This window comes from Staurois parvus, unplaced genomic scaffold (assembly GCF_062004578.1).
Source record: "Staurois parvus isolate SC_StPar_1 unplaced genomic scaffold, SC_StPar_1.0 ptg000019l, whole genome shotgun sequence".
NCBI classification, from domain to species: Eukaryota; Metazoa; Chordata; class Amphibia; order Anura; family Ranidae; genus Staurois; species Staurois parvus.
This window is the reverse complement of record NW_028317815.1, coordinates 17,340,105-17,359,747: the sequence shown is the minus strand read 5'-3', so window position 1 is coordinate 17,359,747 and position 19,643 is coordinate 17,340,105. Positions and strand designations below refer to the sequence as shown.

The 19,643-nt window shown below is 41.7% G+C and overlaps 1 protein-coding gene across 1 annotated transcript in view; it reads left to right on the top strand.

The window, feature by feature from the left end:
* Window positions 1-2,374: 2,374 nt before the first annotated feature.
* Window positions 2,375-19,643, top strand: part of PRKAR2B (protein kinase cAMP-dependent type II regulatory subunit beta) — a 163,115-nt gene continuing 145,846 nt past the window's right edge. Inside the window, exon 1 of the mRNA XM_089685245.1 lies at window positions 2,375-3,508. Coding sequence (XP_089541371.1) covers window positions 3,244-3,508 — 265 coding nt within the window. The 5' untranslated portion in view covers window positions 2,375-3,243. The remainder of the gene's footprint in view (window positions 3,509-19,643) is intronic.

Sequence of the window (19,643 nt, the reverse complement as noted above, 5' to 3'; positions counted from 1 at the left end):
CAAAAACGTACAGGACCCATTTTTGGGTCCACACTAGAATTGGATCGCGTAGGTATTCACACCTATGCGATCTGATTCTGCACATCGCACCACGTTTTGTGTACAGCTTTCGGGGTGTTGTTAACTTAACATATACACCTGCAGCGGTTCGCATGAATGGGGTGCAATTCTGATGCGGTGCGGAATTTGCACAGAAAACGCTGCAAATTATGCACCACATCAGTGTGAACCTGGGCTCAAAGTCACTTAAATCCCTTTTTTCCCCATTCTTATGCTCGGTTTGAATTTCAACAAGTTGTCTTCACCACGTTTAGATGCTTAAATGCATTGAGTTGCTGCCATGTGCTTGCTGGATATTTTCTCTTTTTTGGACCATTCTCTGTAAACCCTAGAGCTGGTTGTGTGTGAAAATCCCAGTAGATCAGTATTTGAAATACTCAGACCAGCCCGTCTGGCACCAACAACCATGCCACATTCAGCCTGGGTTCACATATGTGCAGTGCGGTATATCGCATGTGATTCGCACAGGAACCGCACCACATTCCTGTGCAAATCACTTGCGATTTGTGAGTGGTGCGATTGCAGCCATACATTTTGTATGGCTCTATTCGCACCACACCAGCACCAAAAATGTGCAGGACCCTTTTTTAGGTCCGCACTAAAATCGGACCGCATAGGTATTCACACCTATGCGATCTGATTCTGCACATCGCACAGCGTTTTGCGAACCGCTTTCGGGGTGTTGTTAACATACACCCGCCGCTGTTCGCATAAACGGGGTGTGATTCTAATGCGGTGCGGAATTCACACTGAAAATGCTGTGAATTCCGCACTGCATCAGTGTGAACCCAGGCTCAAAGTCACTTAAATCCCTTTTTTCCTACTCTGATGCTCGCTTTGAATTTCAGCAAGCTGTCTTTACCACGTCTAGCTGCCTAAATGCATTGAGTTGCTGCCAAGTGATTGCTGGATATTTTCTCTTTTTTGGACCATTCTCTGTAAACCCTGGAGATGGTTGTTTGTGAAAATCCCAGTAGATCAGTGTTTGAAATACTCAGGCCAGCCGTTTGGCACCAACAACCATGCCACATTCCGCCTGGGTTCACATATGTGCGGTGCAGTATATCGCATGTGATTCGCGCAGGAACCGCACTGCATTCCTGTGCAAATCACATGCAATTTTGTATGGCTTTAATCGCACTGCACCCACACCAAAAATGTGCAGGGCCTTTTTTTAGGTCCGCACTAGAATCGTAACGCATAGGTATTCACACCTATGCAATCCGATTCTGCACATCTGTAAACCCTAGAGATGGTTGTGTGTGAAAATCCACGTAGATCAGTGTTTGAAATACTCAGACCAGCCCATCTGGCACCAACAACCATGCCACATTCAGCCTGGGTTTACATATGTCTACATGTCTAAATGCATTGAGTTGCTGCCATGTGATTGCTGGATATTTTCTCTTTTTCGGACCATTCTCTGTAAACCCTGAAGATGGTTGTGTGTGGAAATCCCAGTAGATCAGTGTTTGAAATGCTCAGACCAGCCCATCTGGCACCAAGAACCATGCCACATTCAGCCTGGGTTCACATATGTCTACATGCCTAAATGCATTGAGTTGCTGCCATGTGATTGCTGGATATTTTCTCTTTTTCGGACCATTCTCTGTAAAACCTGGAGATGGTTGTGTGTGGAAATCCCAGTAGATCAGTGTTTGAAATGCTCAGACCAGCCCATCTGGCACCAAGAACCATGCCACATTCAGCCTGGGTTCACATATGTCTACATGCCTAAATGCATTGAGTTGCTGCCATGTGATTGCTGGATATTTTCTCTTTTTCGGACCATTCTCTGTAAAACCTGGAGATGGTTGTGTGTGGAAATCCCAGTAGATCAGTGTTTGAAATGCTCAGACCAGCCCGTCTAGCACCAACAACCATGCCACGTTCAGCCTGGGTTCACGCCTAAATGCATTGAATTGCTGCCATGTGATTGGCTGATCAGCAGTTTGTGTTACCAAGCAATTGAACATGTGTACATAATAGAGTGGCCGGTGAGCGTATATATAACTATGTACAATTTGTAATATCCTTTATCTAAAATCCTGTAGCACGCGATCCTACAGAATGATCCTGAATATCCTTTTTCATCTGTCGTCATTAAATCTTGCAAATCCATTAGATCCTGAGGATGTGTCCAGGTAGCTGAGCAGTGATCCCATGAGATCCCCCCCCACAAGGCAGGCCAGGAAAGGAGGGCACCTCTGTAGGGATGCCGGGGCTGCCTGCTTCCATACACACAGTAATGACCCCCTTTGTCGGGGCTTTGCATTGGCAGCAGTGTCCCGCGCTGTGGCAGCTGTGTAGACGCAATCACACATAGATAGGTGGTTGTCATGGTTTCCAGGGGTCACATGTGCGCTGTCTTTGTGCGGTGGCTGCTGCGGAGGACGCTGTTGTAGCCCCAGCGCGGTGCTCGGTGTGCGGGGAGCAGAGCATGCGGGACTAGACTGGGGGAAGGTGTAGCCTGCTGCAGGGTGTTGTAGCCCCCCGCGGGTGTCCTGGGCTCCCAGGGAGGAATAGAGGCTGCGGCGTGGGAAGCTATTCTGCATCACTGATGTAATTAAAAGGGAGATCTCAGCTAGTGAGGAGTCCTGGATTAGTGTCTCCTCCTCCTCCTCCTTCTCCTGGCAGCCACTGCTGTGTGTCTCTATGAAGCAGGACCATTAAATCCTCGGGATTGTCTTCCCTCCTGCAGAGAAGCCGTCTGGATCCATGTCCCTGCACCAGTAACCTGGCATGCACCATGGACTGAGCAGCACTGCAGCTTCCTGTCTATTGTCCCTCATCCACCTGCATGTCAGCCATACACACTTGTATCTGTATGTCTCTTCTAAGCAGTCATTCTCGGGTGTTTGTGTCTATTGAAGGAGCTCTACATTAGAAATAATGTGCCCACCTTAGTACTGAACCTGTGTGCTCATTTCCTTCATCCTTGCCTCTGTTGCAGTGCTTGTCTCCTCTCCTCTGCACCCCCTATGTGTCTGTTCATCTCTCCAACCCTTACCTGGACAATCTGTATGTGGCTACCCACACAGGAGCATTGGCTACAGATTTCATATAGCTATAAATAAACACTTACCTCCACCTACCTCCTCTCATTTGTTCAGATCTCTATACGTACCCCCCTTTTTTTTGTACTTGTTGCCTAAATCCCTAATTTGACCATTGGCCCCAGGAATGAGTATAGAAATCCCAGAGGGGCTGACGGAGCTGCTGCAGAGCTTTACAGTGGAGGTGCTGAGGAAGCAGCCTGAAGACTTGTTGGAATTCGCCCTGCAGTATTTCACCCAGCTGAAAGAGTCACAGAGCCAGGGGGCCACCCTAAGTCATGGCATGGACTTACCTTTCAGACACTCCAAAGGGGTCAACTTCGCCGACGAGCCCATGCAAACCGACAGCGAGAATGGCGACGAGGAAGATGATGATGAAGAGGAATTTGTAGGTGAGTGTCATTTAGAATGAAGATTAACCCCCTTTTTTTTTTTTTCTTTGTTCCTTGATTTGAGATGACATTTTCATCAGAGCTTCATTGTACTGTCATTGTAAGTGGGAAAGGGCTGCTTGCATCGTTTTCTTTCTAGAGACAATACAGCCTAGCTGCACATTATTGCCTCATTTTAATGCATAATCCATTACTGTCATATGTGATTGCCTTTTATACTATAGCTCATCAGAAGATTGAACTTGCCTTGTTCTGTTTGATGATGGCGCATACGGCTGTGGAGGGTCTGTAGATTGTGATGTAACCTACATGGACGGTATAGAATATTTCTGTATATAACTGAATCATGCAGCAGTGACACAGTGGCCATGTAAATGTCATAAAACATAATAATCCTAAACCACAACATACCTGAAAACACATGATGGGGGAATCTATTGGAAATATTTCCTATCAACGTATTTAGTGAGAGCTAATGTCTATAATGCGTGTCTGTGTGCCCTTCCCATGCTTCATACACCTTACATAAAACAGGATTGATGACAGACAGCGGATTACTGACAATAGACAGCCATTCCGTATTGCAGGGCATTGTGTGCATGTAGCATAGGTGGCTATGGATAGATCTTAAAGTAGACATTTTGGTACATAGAAGGTTTATGTTCGATCATCTGAAGGATTTCTCTCCGTAGTCATATACGTTACATTTCTATGTGTTTTGTTGTTTGACTGTTTTTCCATATATAAAATCACACCTGGTAGTTTTCTCGATTTTTGTTGGATTTTTGGCTTGTTTTGAAATATTCCATTTTATTAATGAACTGTAGGGGGGACAGCAGTGCTTCTTTTTTTTGCTCATATATTTGTAAAACTGTCTGGAGCGTTTCCCTCTCTCAGGTTGTGCGGAAGCTATGAGCCAATCATAGTCAGCGGCATCTCTCCGAATGAATGGAGGCCTGAGTGCAGCAGATGGGCAGGTCTTATCTGGATAGAAATCAAATCCAGTACACAATTATAAATGTACATATAATAGAGGAAACATTTTTATTGGGGGACTTACAGTAATGATCTTATAAAAGGGAGAGATGATGTTTATTTTGTAGTACTATTTATTCATGTATGTAGACAATATATACATATGACAATAACCCTATAGCAGAGAAGTAGGGGCTTTTTTTTCATTACATAACTTTGGGACTTACATACAGTATAAGTTTTTACATTTGAGTTGTGATTAGGATTCCCTTACTTCAGGTCTGGTATTTGCAATTGACCTTATGGCCCAGAGATCCCTATCTACATCTTAAACATTTACGATGATTTACCCAATAAGGACAGTGTTTTCTAGTTTATTTTCTAACATCACCTTTTTCCTTTACTCCAAAGGGATCTTTACCCCCAAACACAAAAATACAGGTGAATACACAGGGCTGCTGTTAAAAACCATGCCAACCTGACAAGGCCCCCTTTAAAAAAAAAACAGTTTACCAGGCTTCAGTTATGATCGGTACTGATCACTCATTGTGTTCATTCAGGAAAGGAAGGGGCTGGTTAATGTGACCTATTTACCAGCCACTTCCCCCTACTCTCCATCCTGAAGGATATTATTGTGTGCTTGCAGCTGCCGGAGGAAAGGAGAGGAGGGAAGCTGGCACTGTGGGGGCTCAGGCAGCTGGGTGAATCAGATGTGCACAGGGAGGGTGATCGGCATGGTGGGCAGGCGGAAATTACTGGAACCGTTCCCCTCTATGGCTCTCTCTGCAGCAGCTGAAAACCACAGAGAGGGAGAGGAGAAGAAGCAAGCTTTCAACTGCTGCAGAGACAGCCATACAGGGGATTGGTTCTAGTAATCACCCTCCCTGCCCACATCCACTTCACCCAGCTGCCTGGGCCCCGTACAGGAGAACCGGTGGTACCCCGTTATCCACAGCCCTGTGCATACAGCACTGCATGTCCATCCATTAATATCACCAGTGCCTTCCAGGGAGATCTTGCCTGATCTCACTCATGCATCGTATTAGATCTGGGGCATCTTTTTTTGGTTTAGTAACAAGCCGCACCAGATATAACATATAGCACATGTGCCAGATCTCATGTTGTGCATGTCAGGTGACATATTACTCAATAATGATAAACCGATATCAGACAATGAGCAAAATCAGGTGTGGCATCATCAGTGGACCAGCACATGACAAGGAAGAAAAAGCTGCCCACCAATAATGGCTTCATTTGAAAATGGTGGCACAGGATACAAAGTGGAGGAACAGTGGCACATTGGTGTGTGGCAACTCAATAAAGGTGGAGGCGAGCAGGTATTTTTAAATGCTTTAATTTAAAGTGGAACTAAAGGCAGAAAAAATTGCAAGCAGGCGGGCTCTTTTTTGCGGAAGAGACATGCCTCTTCTGCCCTAAAATAAACTCACCTGACTGTTCACTGTCCTCTGCAGATTGTACACTGAGTTGCTTATGGTGTCAGTGTGCTAGGAATGACATCATCCTGTGCTGGCCAATCAAGATGCTAGAAGAAAAACTGCACAAGAAGTATGGGAGAAGGTCCTCATGGGTTTCGGACCATTGGAGCAAAGGTAAGTATTTCACCCGATAGCTTTGATTGAAATATATACAGTACAGTAAGACCTTGTTCACACCGGTGTGCAGAGACGTCAGTTTTTCTGCACACGTTCTGCAAGGGCACAAAAAAAATAATTGTTCTCTATGCGTCCTGTTCACACCACAACATACAGACATTTTTTCTGCACAGAAATCTGCAACGTGTATAAAACTCACTGAAGCTCACCTGGAAACTGATGTCTCTGAAAGTGAAATCTGCGTGTCTGTTTCCATCAGTTTCTTTGCACATATGAGGCCTAAAGGTGGTTTTAACAGATGGGGGGGGCATTTTAAGAAATGAGGCAGAAGAAAGGCAGAAATAGCTGTTGAGATACATATGGCATGCTGCATTTGGCTCTGGGAAAAGTTAACAGAGAAACAATTAAAAGCTCAACTCCATGCAGATATAAAAGACACAATCAATGCAGCTCTGTATTCACAAATCATAAAATGCATTTTTTCAACAAGTGTACATTTGTATCAGCCTCTTATACAACAGTACTCAGAGTGAAAGAGAGAGGAGTAGAACTAGAGTTAATCTGGTGTTCTATACAAACGTACTGACAATTCATGCTGATAGGAGAAAGGAGCATAGTAAGCAGAAAGATGGCCTCATCAGTCTTCTGCTATTCTTTTTTTTGTCTGTTTAGAAGGCAAGAGGTGGAGATTGGACACTACCGTATTCCATAAACTGCAGTTCCACCCAAAAGTGGAAGCTTCACTTATCTGCCTCCTCTGCTGCCACATTTGGCACCTTTTGGGGGAGAGCAGGTACCTGGTTCCTCCTACAGCCCTCTGGGTCATTTCCGCAAGGCTTCACTGTCGGTTTCCCTTAGTCAAGATGGCGGCGCCAGCACCCATCATCCAACTGAAGAATCAGCATAGGGTGAGGACACTGCTGGATCACTGGACAGGTAAGTGCACTAATATTAAAAGTCAGCAGCTACAGTGTTTGTAAGCTGCTGACTTTTAATTTTTGGGAGGGGAGGCCGAACTCCTCTTTAAATGTAAGTGTTGTTATCCACCTGGTGGTGCTGTATGAGGGAACTGTGTACACTTCAGGAATGGATGAAAGGAAATACAAGTCTTTTATCTGGCAGAACAGCTCCCATGTATGTATTTCATGCTTGAATTTTAGCCGGTTGCCTGAAGTTCAGCTTTAACTAAACTGATTGTAAATAGAAAAATTGATTGTACCTTCAAACATATGCCAAGCAAAATGTTTCTTACTAGATAGGGGTTATCTACAGAGCCCCAGAGGTACATTATTTCAAAGTGGAACTCCAGGCACAGGAATATCCCTATAAATTCTTAAGAACAAAAAGTTACCTCTTGTCAGATGTCGTAAATTTAGAGATTTGTCCTGCTTGTTGCGTAATTCATTTCTTTGTTGGATACTGCATCTAGTGCTTTATTTCTAGTCTGCACATATTCCGCTCACACACAGAAGAGTTATTGTTGTTTGTCCACATCTCTTCCCTTGACTATTCACAAAATGCCTTGTATTCTGTGAACCGTTCACACAGGAAAATGGATTCTTTTATGTAAGCTAAAAAAATTAAGTATTTGAAGTTATTTATAAAAAGAATCGGATTAGGGAAATAAATCCTACATTTACTATTAAAAAAAAAACATTGGCACAAAGGATATTACTGATGATTGATGCCATTTGTCCCTTGTGCTGCTTGATCCCCCTTTAGTAGAAATCCTTCACTGACTACCCTTCCCCACCTCCACAATCTTCCGTTGTGGCGATGGTTTGTGGAGCTAACTGAACTGTGAGAGGCACGCATGAGCAGCGCATGACTATACTCTCCCCATCCGCCCAGCTCCTCCATTCACAAAAGCCATACCACAGCTTCTATGACTAAAACAGGATCTATGAATGTAGGATGGGCAGATGATTAAAAGTTGCGCCCCCTCCATTCATAGATCACGTTTCATTCATAGAAGCTGTAGTATGACTTCTATGAATGGAGGAGCTGGGCGCATAGTTGAGCACTCTTCATGAGTACCTGTCACAGCTATGTCAGCTCCATTAACCCCTGCTGCATTCAAAGATTAAGGTGGTGGGGGTGGGGGATCAGAGGTAGATGATTTCTACTAAATGAGAGAGAGCAGCAGAAGGGACACATGGCATCGATTGTAAGTAATGTCCCTTGTGCTGATTTTTGTTTTTTCGTTTTAAGCAAACTTGTAAAAGTAACACGAGTAAACAAGACCTCATGTCATGCCATGTACACCTTGATGGTGTCCCTGAAGACCAAAAACCATTTAGTCATGGCTCATAAAATAGATGCATCTACTGTGTTTACGCCTCAGCTGCATTTGTGCTGCTAGAAGCCAGTACATATTTCATGTTTTTCACAATTGTGCAATCTCACTGAAATCTGTGGAAATCATATTAATCCTTGCCAGTTATGTGTTAAAAGTACCAATAGGCAGAGACTAAAATTCCCTCTCAGCAATGATTCCCTAAAAGGATCCTGTCAGAATCAATATAGAGAATCAACCACTGCTGACTTGTTCTCAAAAATGCATACTCCGGGTCTTAGGCTGGCCATACATGGGTCGATTTTCAAACTAATTTTTGTCCAAAATCAGACCTAAGAATAATCGGCCAATTTTCGCTCTGATAGTGGGGCAATGACATCGGCCGATTTTTCATGGTTCCTCCCCATTTCGTTTATTGGGCATGCTGGAAAATTCATGAAAAACGACCGATTTTCAAAATCATCGGTGGCACCATCGGATTACAGAACGAACTATGTTTTCAATTTTCAATCGAAAAATCGTTCGGAATACGACCCATGTATGGCCTGCTTTAGTGAGTCAATAACCTAGAACAAGCATGCGCATATGATGTGCCCCAACCACTGTTATGTACAGTTCATGCTTGTTCCAGGTCAGGGATACACCAAGTTTAAAGGACGACCGAAGGTGATAATGGTGGAGCCTGGACAACAATCAAAACTTTCTTTTCACATTTGGACAAAGTATGGAGTGGTTAAAAACTTGTTTCTTGTGATTTTTTTTTTTTTACAGACACCCCTTATCTGCATAGGCAGTTTATGGTAGACGTGAACTAACCCTTAAAGTGCTGCAGCATATATTTTTAATGGTAGTTCTTCTTTGCCTAAATAAAGTAAATGCCATTTGTCCACGTCACCCTCCCTTTCTTCCTTCTGTAGCCTTCTTCCCTATTGTTTAATAAGAATCTACAAAAATTATAAATATATAACCACTAGCATACCATATTAAAGCCACTCTGTTGTCTTCTTAACCACTTGAATCCCCCAGACCTTTTCTCACTAAATCACCCCCCACGTTCCAGTGTTGTTTTTTTTTGGTGATGTCTAAGTACAGCACATTATAACTTTTAGCCTTTGTAGTCTACCTCAGGGTATCATACATTGTTTCGCGACAGAGCTTTAATGCACTACCGAATATACTGTACATATACTGTGCATATTTTATTTCTTTGGTTTTCATTAGGCATAAATAGTAAAAAAAAAATAGACAAAAATGCATTTTCTATATATTTATACAATTAAACGATCCCTTTCTAACTGAGATAGTCCCAGAGCTGGGGGGGTACAGCTTGGCATAACTCAAATAAACAAAAATATAACTAAAAGTATTTCTTTATAATATATTTTTTGTTATATTGTGTTATTGTAAGTTGTAGCACCCGCTCTGCAAATATCCGATTTAGAATGCTTTTTTTCTATATGATTTATACTGTGGGAGTTATTTCATACCTGAACTAGGTTTATTATTGTATGATCAATTATCAATTTATTTTGATTAATTATTTTTTTCTTTTTTTTTCTTTTTAATTTAGTTATGGATTGCACTGTGATGATGCTTTACCCCGAAATTGAATGCATAGCCCATATATTTATTGCAAAATGTAGTCAACAAAATCAGCTGATTAAAAGGAAATCACGTTAATGCAACTTTTATGTGATGTAGTGGATTAGTACTTGACAATTTGCATACACTGTTAGCATAACATTAAGATAAGATTGCTCTATGCAAAAGAAGACTTGTACTAGCCACTTGTTGCCTGCCCACAGTACTTTTACTGCAGGCAAGTGGTACAGGCAGGCCAGATCACGTACATGTACTTGATCTGGCCTGCTCTGGGTGAGGGGTGTGGTACTCGGGGCCCAGTGATCATGTGATTGAGTAGTGTCAACATAACATTCATAACAGTTGTGTTTCCTATGCTGTGACTGGCCCACAGCTATCACATGGTACCTGGGTCAATCACACCACCCTGTACCATGTGATTAGCTGTAGCCAAACACCAATCACTAGTGATCACAGCTGTCATGAATGTAACCCATTCATAACAGTTGAAAACTTTGTTTGCTGTTACAATGAAAGTCACTGTAAAAGCAAAGTGTTAAAAAAATCTCTGATCACCTTCTTACTATGGTGACATTGAACTACTCTGATGAAAGTATGTGAAAAAAATTGTAAAAACTGAAAAAAAGTAAAAAAAAAAAATGAACAGAAAGTTTAAAAATGTGAATTTTTTTAACATAATGTCATCAGTCAGTGTCCCTAATTACTGCTGTGTCAGTCATATGATGACGCTGTGCTGCACTGGTGACAGTATATAAAAAAATGAATTGTAAAAAAAAAGATTCAATTTCTTCATTTTCAAAAAAATTGTGACAAAAAAATTACAACTTCAAAAAACTCACTATGCCTCTTACTAAATGCCTCCGACTGTCTACTTTCCAAAAAGGGGTCATTTGAGGGGTATTTATATGGTCCTGGCATTATAGGGCCTTGAGAAATGAGATAGGCCATCAGTACAGAAATGCTCAATTTTCAAATATATATGCCATAGTTTGTAGATACTATAACTTTTACACAAACTGATTAAAATACATTTATTGGGATTTTTGTAAGAATACCTTTTGGCCTAAATTTTTTTAAGATATTTGATTTTATTGGATATGTTTTATAACAGAAAGTAAAAAATGTTTGTTCTCTTGCAGAGCAAGGCTGCTGGCAGATACTTGACTTCTGATACTTCTGGGTATGTCCCACCCCATGTGCTGTAATTTAATCCGTTACTGGGTCCTCTATGAAGCAGGGTCAGCAGATAGAACCACATGCAATGGATTCAAACATGTGCAGCGGGGAATGCAGGCATACTTGGTAGTGAAAATTCTGCCAGCTGCTTTGCTGTACAAGAGAGCAAAGATTTCACAAACAAATGGCGGTACACAAAAGTATAAACAACAGTAATTTTCAGGGAGCATTATTTATTCATTTTCCAAAAGGCAACAGAATTACTTTGAAAACCAGTTCACAAATAATTTTCAGATAACTGTAAAATTTCCATTATTGTTGGTATTGTTATGATGAAGTGGTGTCATGTCACTGCTGGCTCCCTGCAACCACATGGACAGTGTTTCTTCAGAATGACCTGTCTTCTGTTTGGATCTTAAAGTAGAACTATGGACAAAACTTTTTTTTTTTTTTTCATTTTGGATAGATCAAGGGAGGGTTATAACCCATGTCAGATTTGTTTTCACCATCTGTGTCCCATTGTGGAGATTTCACTTCCTGTCCCATAGCCAAACAGGAAGTGAGAGGAAATCCCTACAAGTTAATGGAATTCCTTGGGAACCCCTAGGTCACCAGAACTAGTGTTCCCATTGGAAGATTTTTCCTCTATTACTTTTCTGGGGACAACCCAAAATTTGGGATTTTCTTTTACTCTCACTTTTAATAATAATGGTAAACAGGACAAATAGGGTGAATGTCCCTAATGGGGGAACAGACAGCAGTACAAACTGATAGGTGTTCTAATCCACCTCCACTCCACTAAAAAAAGGTTTTGCCTTTATACTTTAAGTATTTGCAACTGCATGTTCATACTTTTGCTGGTCATCCTCTTCTTGTTTTCCCTTCAACTTTTTCGAAAATAATTGTCTTATCCATATGTCCAAAATAAGACAACTTCAGTCTAGTCATCTTGCCTTCTAATGTAAGCTTTGGTTTGAATTGTTGAAGAATCCATTTTTTTCATTTAATTGTTGCCCGTGGTATACAATTCTTTACCAACACCAAGGTTCAAAGGCATCAATACTTTTCCTGTCTTGCTTCTTCATTGTCCGGCTTTTACATCCATAGAGGGTGACTGAAAATATCAACCTGGATAGTTTTGAGCTTTGTATTTATAGACATACACTATATTTCCAAAAGTATTGGGATGCCTGCCTTTACACGCACATGACCTTTAGTGGCCTCCCAGTCTTAGTCTGTAGGGTTCAATATTGAGTTGGCTCACCCTTTGCAGCTATAACAGCGTCAATCCTCTGGAAAGGCTGTCCACAAGGTTTAGGAGTGTGTCTATGGGAATTTGTGACCATTCTTCCAGAAGCGCATTTGTGAGGTCAGGCACTGATGTCGGATGAGAAGCCCTACCTCGTAGTTTCCGCTCTAATTCATCCCAAAGGTGTTTTATCGGGTTGAGGTGCAGGCCAGTCAAGTTGCTCCACCCCAAACTTGCTCATCTACAGTTGTGGCCAAAATTATTCAACCCCCACTGAAATTGAGTGTTTTGGCCAGTTTGACATTGCTTTTGATCATTCAGTCATCTTGCTTACATTTACATTAAAGAGGCACTTGTAGGTCAGACAAATATAACATAACAGTTATAATGAAATAACCACAAATGTCTTTTCTGTGCTCACAGCATTATCAGTTTTATTCAACCCCCAAGTGACATTCAATCTTAGTACTTAGTACAGCATCCTTTTACAGTTATAACAGCTTTTAAACGTGAAGCATAGCTTGACACAAGTGTCTTGCAGCGATCTACGGGTATCTTCGCCCATTCTTCATGGGCAAAGGCCTCCAGTTCAGTCACATTCTTAGGCTTGCGCACTGCAACTGCTTTCTTTAAGTCCCACCAGAGGTTCTCAATCGGATTTAAGTCTGGTGACTGCGATGGCCACTCCAAAATGTTCCAGCCTTTCCTCTGCAACCATGCTCTAGTGGACTTGGAGGTATGCTTGGGATCATTGTCCTGTTGAAAGGTCCAACGTCTCCCAAGCCTCAGGTGTGTGACGGACTGCATCACGTTTCCATCCAATATCTCCTGGTACTGAAGAGAATTCATGGTACCTTGCACACGCTGAAGCTTCCCTGTACCTGCAGAAGCAAAACAGCCCCAAAGCATGATTGACCCTCCACCATGCTTCACAGTAGGCAAGGTGTTCTTTTCATCATAGGCCTTGTTCTTCCTCCTCCAAACATAGCGTTGATCCATGGGCCCAAACAGTTCTAATTTTGTTTCATCAGTCCACAGAACACTATCCCACAACTTTTGTGGTTTGTCCACATGGCTTTTGGCATACTGCAGTCGACTCTTCTTATTCTTTGGAGACAGCAAGGGGGTACGCCTGGGAGTTCTGGCACGGAGGCCTTCATTACGCAGTGTGCGTCTTATTGTCTGGGCTGAAACTTCTGTACCCACATCTGACAAATCTTTTCTCAGTTCCTCAGCAGTCACACGGGGACTTCTCTCCACTCTACGCTTCAGGTAGCGCACAGCAGTCGAAGTCAGCATCTTCTTTCTGCCACGACCAGGTAGCGTTTCAACAGTGCCCTTTGCCTTGAATTTGCGAATGATGCTTCCTAAGGTGTCTCTTGGTATGTTTAACATCTTTGCAATCTTCTTATAGCCATTGCCCTTCCTGTGAAGAGAAATCACCTCTTCTCTTGTCTTCCTGGACCATTCTCTTGCCTTCACCATGTTTGTAACCACACCAGTAAATGTCTAGAAGGAGCTGAGTATCACAGTCATTTTAAAGCTGCCTAATTGGTGCTTATTATGCTTGATTGCTGCTCGGTGACATCCACAGGTGTTTTCAATACCTGATGGAAAGCACCTGTATGAACCTCTGTTCTTCAGAGTGGTAGTCTTTAAGGGGTTGAATAATTGTGGCAATGAAGAAACCACATAAGAACCATTTACTACTGTATTACATAAACAATTGATGTCATTTTAGTTGCATTTGGGTAGTTACAACGTCCTTGTAGGATTTGATTCTGAATACAATTCCAAATGTACACTATAGTCCCTAAACCCCTTTACAGCATTGGGGGTTGAATAATTTTGGACACAACTGTATGTCTTTATGGATCTTGCTTTGTGCACTGGTGTGCAGTCATGTTGGAACAGGAAGGGGCCATCTCCCCACAAAGTTGGGAGCATGAAATTGTCCAAAATGTCTTGGTATGCTGACACCTTAAGAGTTCCCTTCACTGGAGCTAAGGTGCCAAGCCCAACCCCTGAAAAACAACCCCACTCCATAATCCCCTTCCTGCAAACTTTACACTGGGCACAAACAGTCAGGCAAGTACTGTTCTCCTGGCAACTGCAAAACCCAGACATGTCCATTGGATTGATGGAGAGAGAAGTGCAATGCGTCACTCCAGAGAACACGTGTCCACTTCTCTAGAGTCCAGTGGTGGCTTGCATTACACAACTGCATCCGATGCTTTGCATTACAGTTGGTGATGTAAGGCTTGGATGCAGCTGCTCAGCCATGGAAACCCATTCCATTAAGCTCTCTGAAGGCCACATGAAGTTTGGAGGTCTTTAGCTATTGACTCTGCAGCCTGTTGGTGACTTCTGCGCACTGTGCGATTCAGCATGTGCTGACCCAGCTTTGTCATTTTTTTGTGGCCTACCACTTTATGGCTGAGTTGTTGTTGTTCCCAGTTGCTTCCACTTTGTTATAATACCACTAACAGTTGACTGTGGAATATTTAGTAGCAAGGAAATTTCACAGATGGAATTATTGAGCAGGTATCAATGTATAACAGTACCACAGTTGAATTCACTGAGCTCCTGAGAGTGACCAATTCTTTCACAAATGTTTGTAGAAGCAGTCTGCATGCCTAGGTGCTTGATTTTATATACCTGTGGCCATGGAGGTGATTGGAACACCTGAATCCAATGATTTGGAGGGGTGTCCCAATACTTTCATTTTTCAATACTATAATTTCTAAACCTTTTATCCTCGCTCTCTAAGGGCCAGTAATATGTTTGGATACAGCACTCTGTGAATAGCCAGCTTCTTTAGCAATGACATTTTGTGATTGTCTTGTGGACAACTGTCAGGTCAGCAATCTTTCCTATGATTGTGTAACCTTCTGAACCAGACTGTGAGACCATTTAAAGGCTCACGAAAACTTTGCAGGTGTTTTGAGTTAATTAGCTGATTAGAGTGGGACACCATGGGGTTTATTTACTAAAGCTGGAGAGTCCAAAATCAGACTCACTTCTGCATAGAAACCAATCAGCTTCCAGGTTTCATTGCCAAAGCTTCATTGGACAAGCTGAGGTTAGAAGCTGATTGGTTTCTATGCAGAAGGGAGTCTGATTTTGGACTCTCCAGCTTTAGTAAATAAACCCCCATGAGTTTACTATATTGAACTTTTTCACAATATTTTAATTTTATAAGATACTGAATTTTGGGTTTTCACTATCTGTAAGCCATAACCATCAAAATTAAAAGAAATAAATGCTTGATATATATCACTCTGTGCTTAATCTTTATAATATACAAGTTTCACTTTTTGAATTGAATTACTGGAATTAATTAACTTTTTGATAATATTCTAATTAGGTGTCCTTTTATCATGCAGCAGTAAATGACCGCCGCTCAGTTCTCTGGCATTCTCAGAGGAGACAGTTCTCTGAATGCCTATTGATGAAGCGGTGTAGATCGCTTCTCCTAATGAGGAGAGAAGCGATCTACAAATGCTTTGAACTGTAGAAAGCGGCTGCTGTTACTGTAATCTCTCAAAATTACAGTAAGAGATCAGTCAAACACACAGTTTACGAAGCAGCAGTAAATTACCGCTGGTCTCCCCGATTTTTCCACCTCTGGACTGGAGAATCTGGAGGGAGAATTTTCACACAGATCGCTAGTGAAGGGCTGACATTGCTCCTTCATACACTGGCTGTCAGTGACAGATTCTCTGTGTGCTGAGATGATCAGCGGAGAACATGATCATCTCTGTTCCCTAAACTACTAATGATCTGAGATCAGCAACGATCCTCAGGATCGCCGCTGATCTCAGTTTCGTAAAAGGACACCTTTTTGAGATGCACCTTTTATGTGTAAAAATAAATATCCAATGTGCATCTGCAGTGAGGTGTTTAGTTTATCTGCTTTTCCTAAATAAAGATTGCACATTTGAGAATTACCTTTTGATCTAAGATTCTAGTTTGTGTTGAAGAACTTTAGTATAATCTTGCTGGCATTTTGAAAGAAATTGGTTAATGGTTTGTGCAGTCATTGCGGCCTCCATTCTTCAATATTGCAATATAAACAGATTTTTTTCCAATCTGTTAGATATTGTGTGGTTTTCCAGACTTGTCATGAGTTAGTCAGCACTTTGATTCTTTTTCAGTTGCTTGTACTAATTCTGATGCAATGTTATATCCATTATTTCCATGGCCTTTTGATGGCTGTGACCTCAGTGCCAGTCTAAGTTCATCTTCCATCGTGGAAGGCACATTTGTGTAGCTGGTTCCAGGAAAAGTGTCTTGAATATTGATGTCTCTGCTATAAAGCTCTTCTTTGTATTCCTTCCATCTTTGCTTGATCTTTTTTTTTCATTAGGGATGGACATTTTTGAGCATACATACTGAAGGCTGAAATTCCTTTTGGATTTCATGAATCTGCTTTTTTTTCCACATTTGCTTCCATCTTCAGTCTCTTTATAGATTTTGTAAAATGTTCTTTCTCCTACCTTGCAGCTCTTTGGAATTTACAATTAAGTTATTTTTCAGGATTTTAATTTTTCTCAATTGCAGCTTTTCTTCTGTCTTGTGCAATTTTCACTTGATATTCTGTTATATACTTCACTTTCTTGATTGCATTTATTTTGTCCAAGTTTTTCTTTGATTCGTCTCTGATGATGCCTTTGAGTTCCTTTCATAGTCCATCTGATTCTCTATCAATGTTGTCTAAATCTAGCACAAAACAGATTCTTCCATCCACACAAACGAGCTGGATAGAGAAACTCCCCCTGCCAGAATATTGTACTCTCTGTTGTTAGATACACTGATTGTTGGCTGCAGCCTCTGATTGTCAAAAGTTTTCCAGCTTATCCGTTGGAGAGAAGTAGATCTAACAACAGTCTGCTGAACTGGATGAATTTCGATCGGTCTTTGGCAAGCTTTACCTCCAAAATCTCTTTACTGTTATGTTAGTGAGTATGTTCTCCGGGTTGTAGTTGGTAGTTTTGGTGTTCTTCAATTTTAGTTGAAGTTAGCAAAATAACATCTTATGATCTGCTCTAGATATCCCTATATTTGAGACAACACACAACACTTCTAGTTTTAGGATTTCATAGTTTCTCTACTGATTATACTCTGTATTATTTTGTACTTTTTCCTGCTAACAATCTTTAATTATGCCTATCATTTCATTTGTTCAGCAATTTGATAAGTTTCTAATTGTCTATGTACATTCCCTTTGTGTATGCTATATTGCAGAGATCATGGCCTGGCAATTCTTTTCATTAAATATGTACAACATAGTAACAGTGAATTGGCGAGCGGGCGACCAGATACGATTATTGCACCACATCCCTTAAAATTGCAAATATTCAATAGAGAAGATGGGACTTTCAGGGTGCATGAACATGAATACTAAATATATTAAAAAGTTATATAATTTTTATTTCGTATTTTTGTAAAAAACACAAGCAGTAAGGAAAAAATACAGAAACATAAAAACAATTTCAGTACTAAGGTTAAAACTAAGATTCAAATTTGGTTAGGTAATTGTAGTTACTCCCTACATGTTTTCGCCCTTTAGACTTCCTCGGCTGTTGAACTTCCTTAAAAAAATCTCCCTGAAGAAGCCCATGAGGGCAAAACATGTAGGGAGTAACTACAATTACCTAGCCACGTTTGAATCTCCGTTTTACCCTTAGTACTGAAATTGTTTTTATGTTTCTGTATTTTTTCCTTTCTTGTTGTGTTTTTTACAAAATTACGAAATAAAATTTTTTAACTTTTTAATATATTTAGTATTCATGTTCATGCACCCTGAAAGTCCCATCTTCTCTATTGAATATGTACAACATAGGTGTATGTCAGCATTGATGTTACCTTATGCCCTTTTCCTTATTTAGGAATGTAGCAGACACAAAATTGACTTTATCCCATTTTAAAGTGGTAGTAAACTCTCCTTTTCTATTTTTACTTACAGGCAAGCTTATAATAAAGCTTACCTGTAGGTAAAATTATATCTCTTAAATGTTCACCGTTTAGGAGATATTCTACAGAGTAACAGCCAGGAATATCACCGGTGCATGTGCTCTGAAAGAACGGCATACCCGTACTGTTCTTCAGAGCTGTGTACCGTGGTTGAAACTCCTGCACACATGCGCGGGAGTGATGTCATCGGCGGCTAGGCCATTCAAGCAGCCGGAGCCCGGAAGGAAGATCAGGTTAAGATGGAAGCACTGTCAGTGGTGACCACGCACTGCAAGAGGGCTTCCTTCTAAGGTAATTACTTCTAAGGTAATTACTAATTACATGAGGTTAATTAATCCGATATAGTTTCACCAGTTCACCTCCACCTGTAAAAGGGTGCTGTCTTCGTAACCCTTTAAGCCAGTGGTTCTTAACCTGGGTTCGATCGAACCCCAGGGGTTCGGTGAGTCAGTCTCGCGGGTTCGGCGGAGGTGAAGATCCACACCCGACTCATATGATTCGTGATGACATGCCCCGCTTGTCCATCATTGGCTGCAGGTGGTCACGCAACATCGCTTAGCCCAGTGGTCGGCAAGCCGCGGCTCGCGAGCCACATACGGCTCTTTACACGCTTTAATGCGGCTCTTGTGTGCCGGGCGCCCGCTCCCCTCCCTCCTCTCGGGCGGCAGGGACTCTGCAGCGTGATCCAAAAAAAAAAAACAGCCAGGGCAACGCGCTCAAATGCAATGATTGGCCAGTCTCGCTGCCACTCACATCCTGATAGCCAGTGATTGGCTGTCAGGATGTGTGTAGGCGGGGCAGCGTGACGAACGTGAGAGGAGCTAGGCTCCTCTCACAGTCCGCCCTGAAGACCGGAACGGCGCGGGAATACGGCGAGAGGAACGCGCGGGACAAAGGTAAGTGAATTGACACAGGGGGGACTTGGCTTACTACTTGCTACTTACTACTACTATATAAGGGATGAATTTATAGGGGGGATGAATTACTATATGGGGGATGAATTACTATATGGGGGATGAATTACTATATGGGGGATGAATTACTATATGGGGGATGAATTACTATATGGGATGTATTACTATGGGGGATGTATTACTATGGGGGATGTATTACTATGGGGGATGTATTACTATGGGGGATGTATTACTATGGGGGATGTATTACTATATGGGGGATGAATTACTATATGGGGGATGAATTACTATATGGGGGATGAATTACTATGGGGGATGAATTACTATGGGGGAT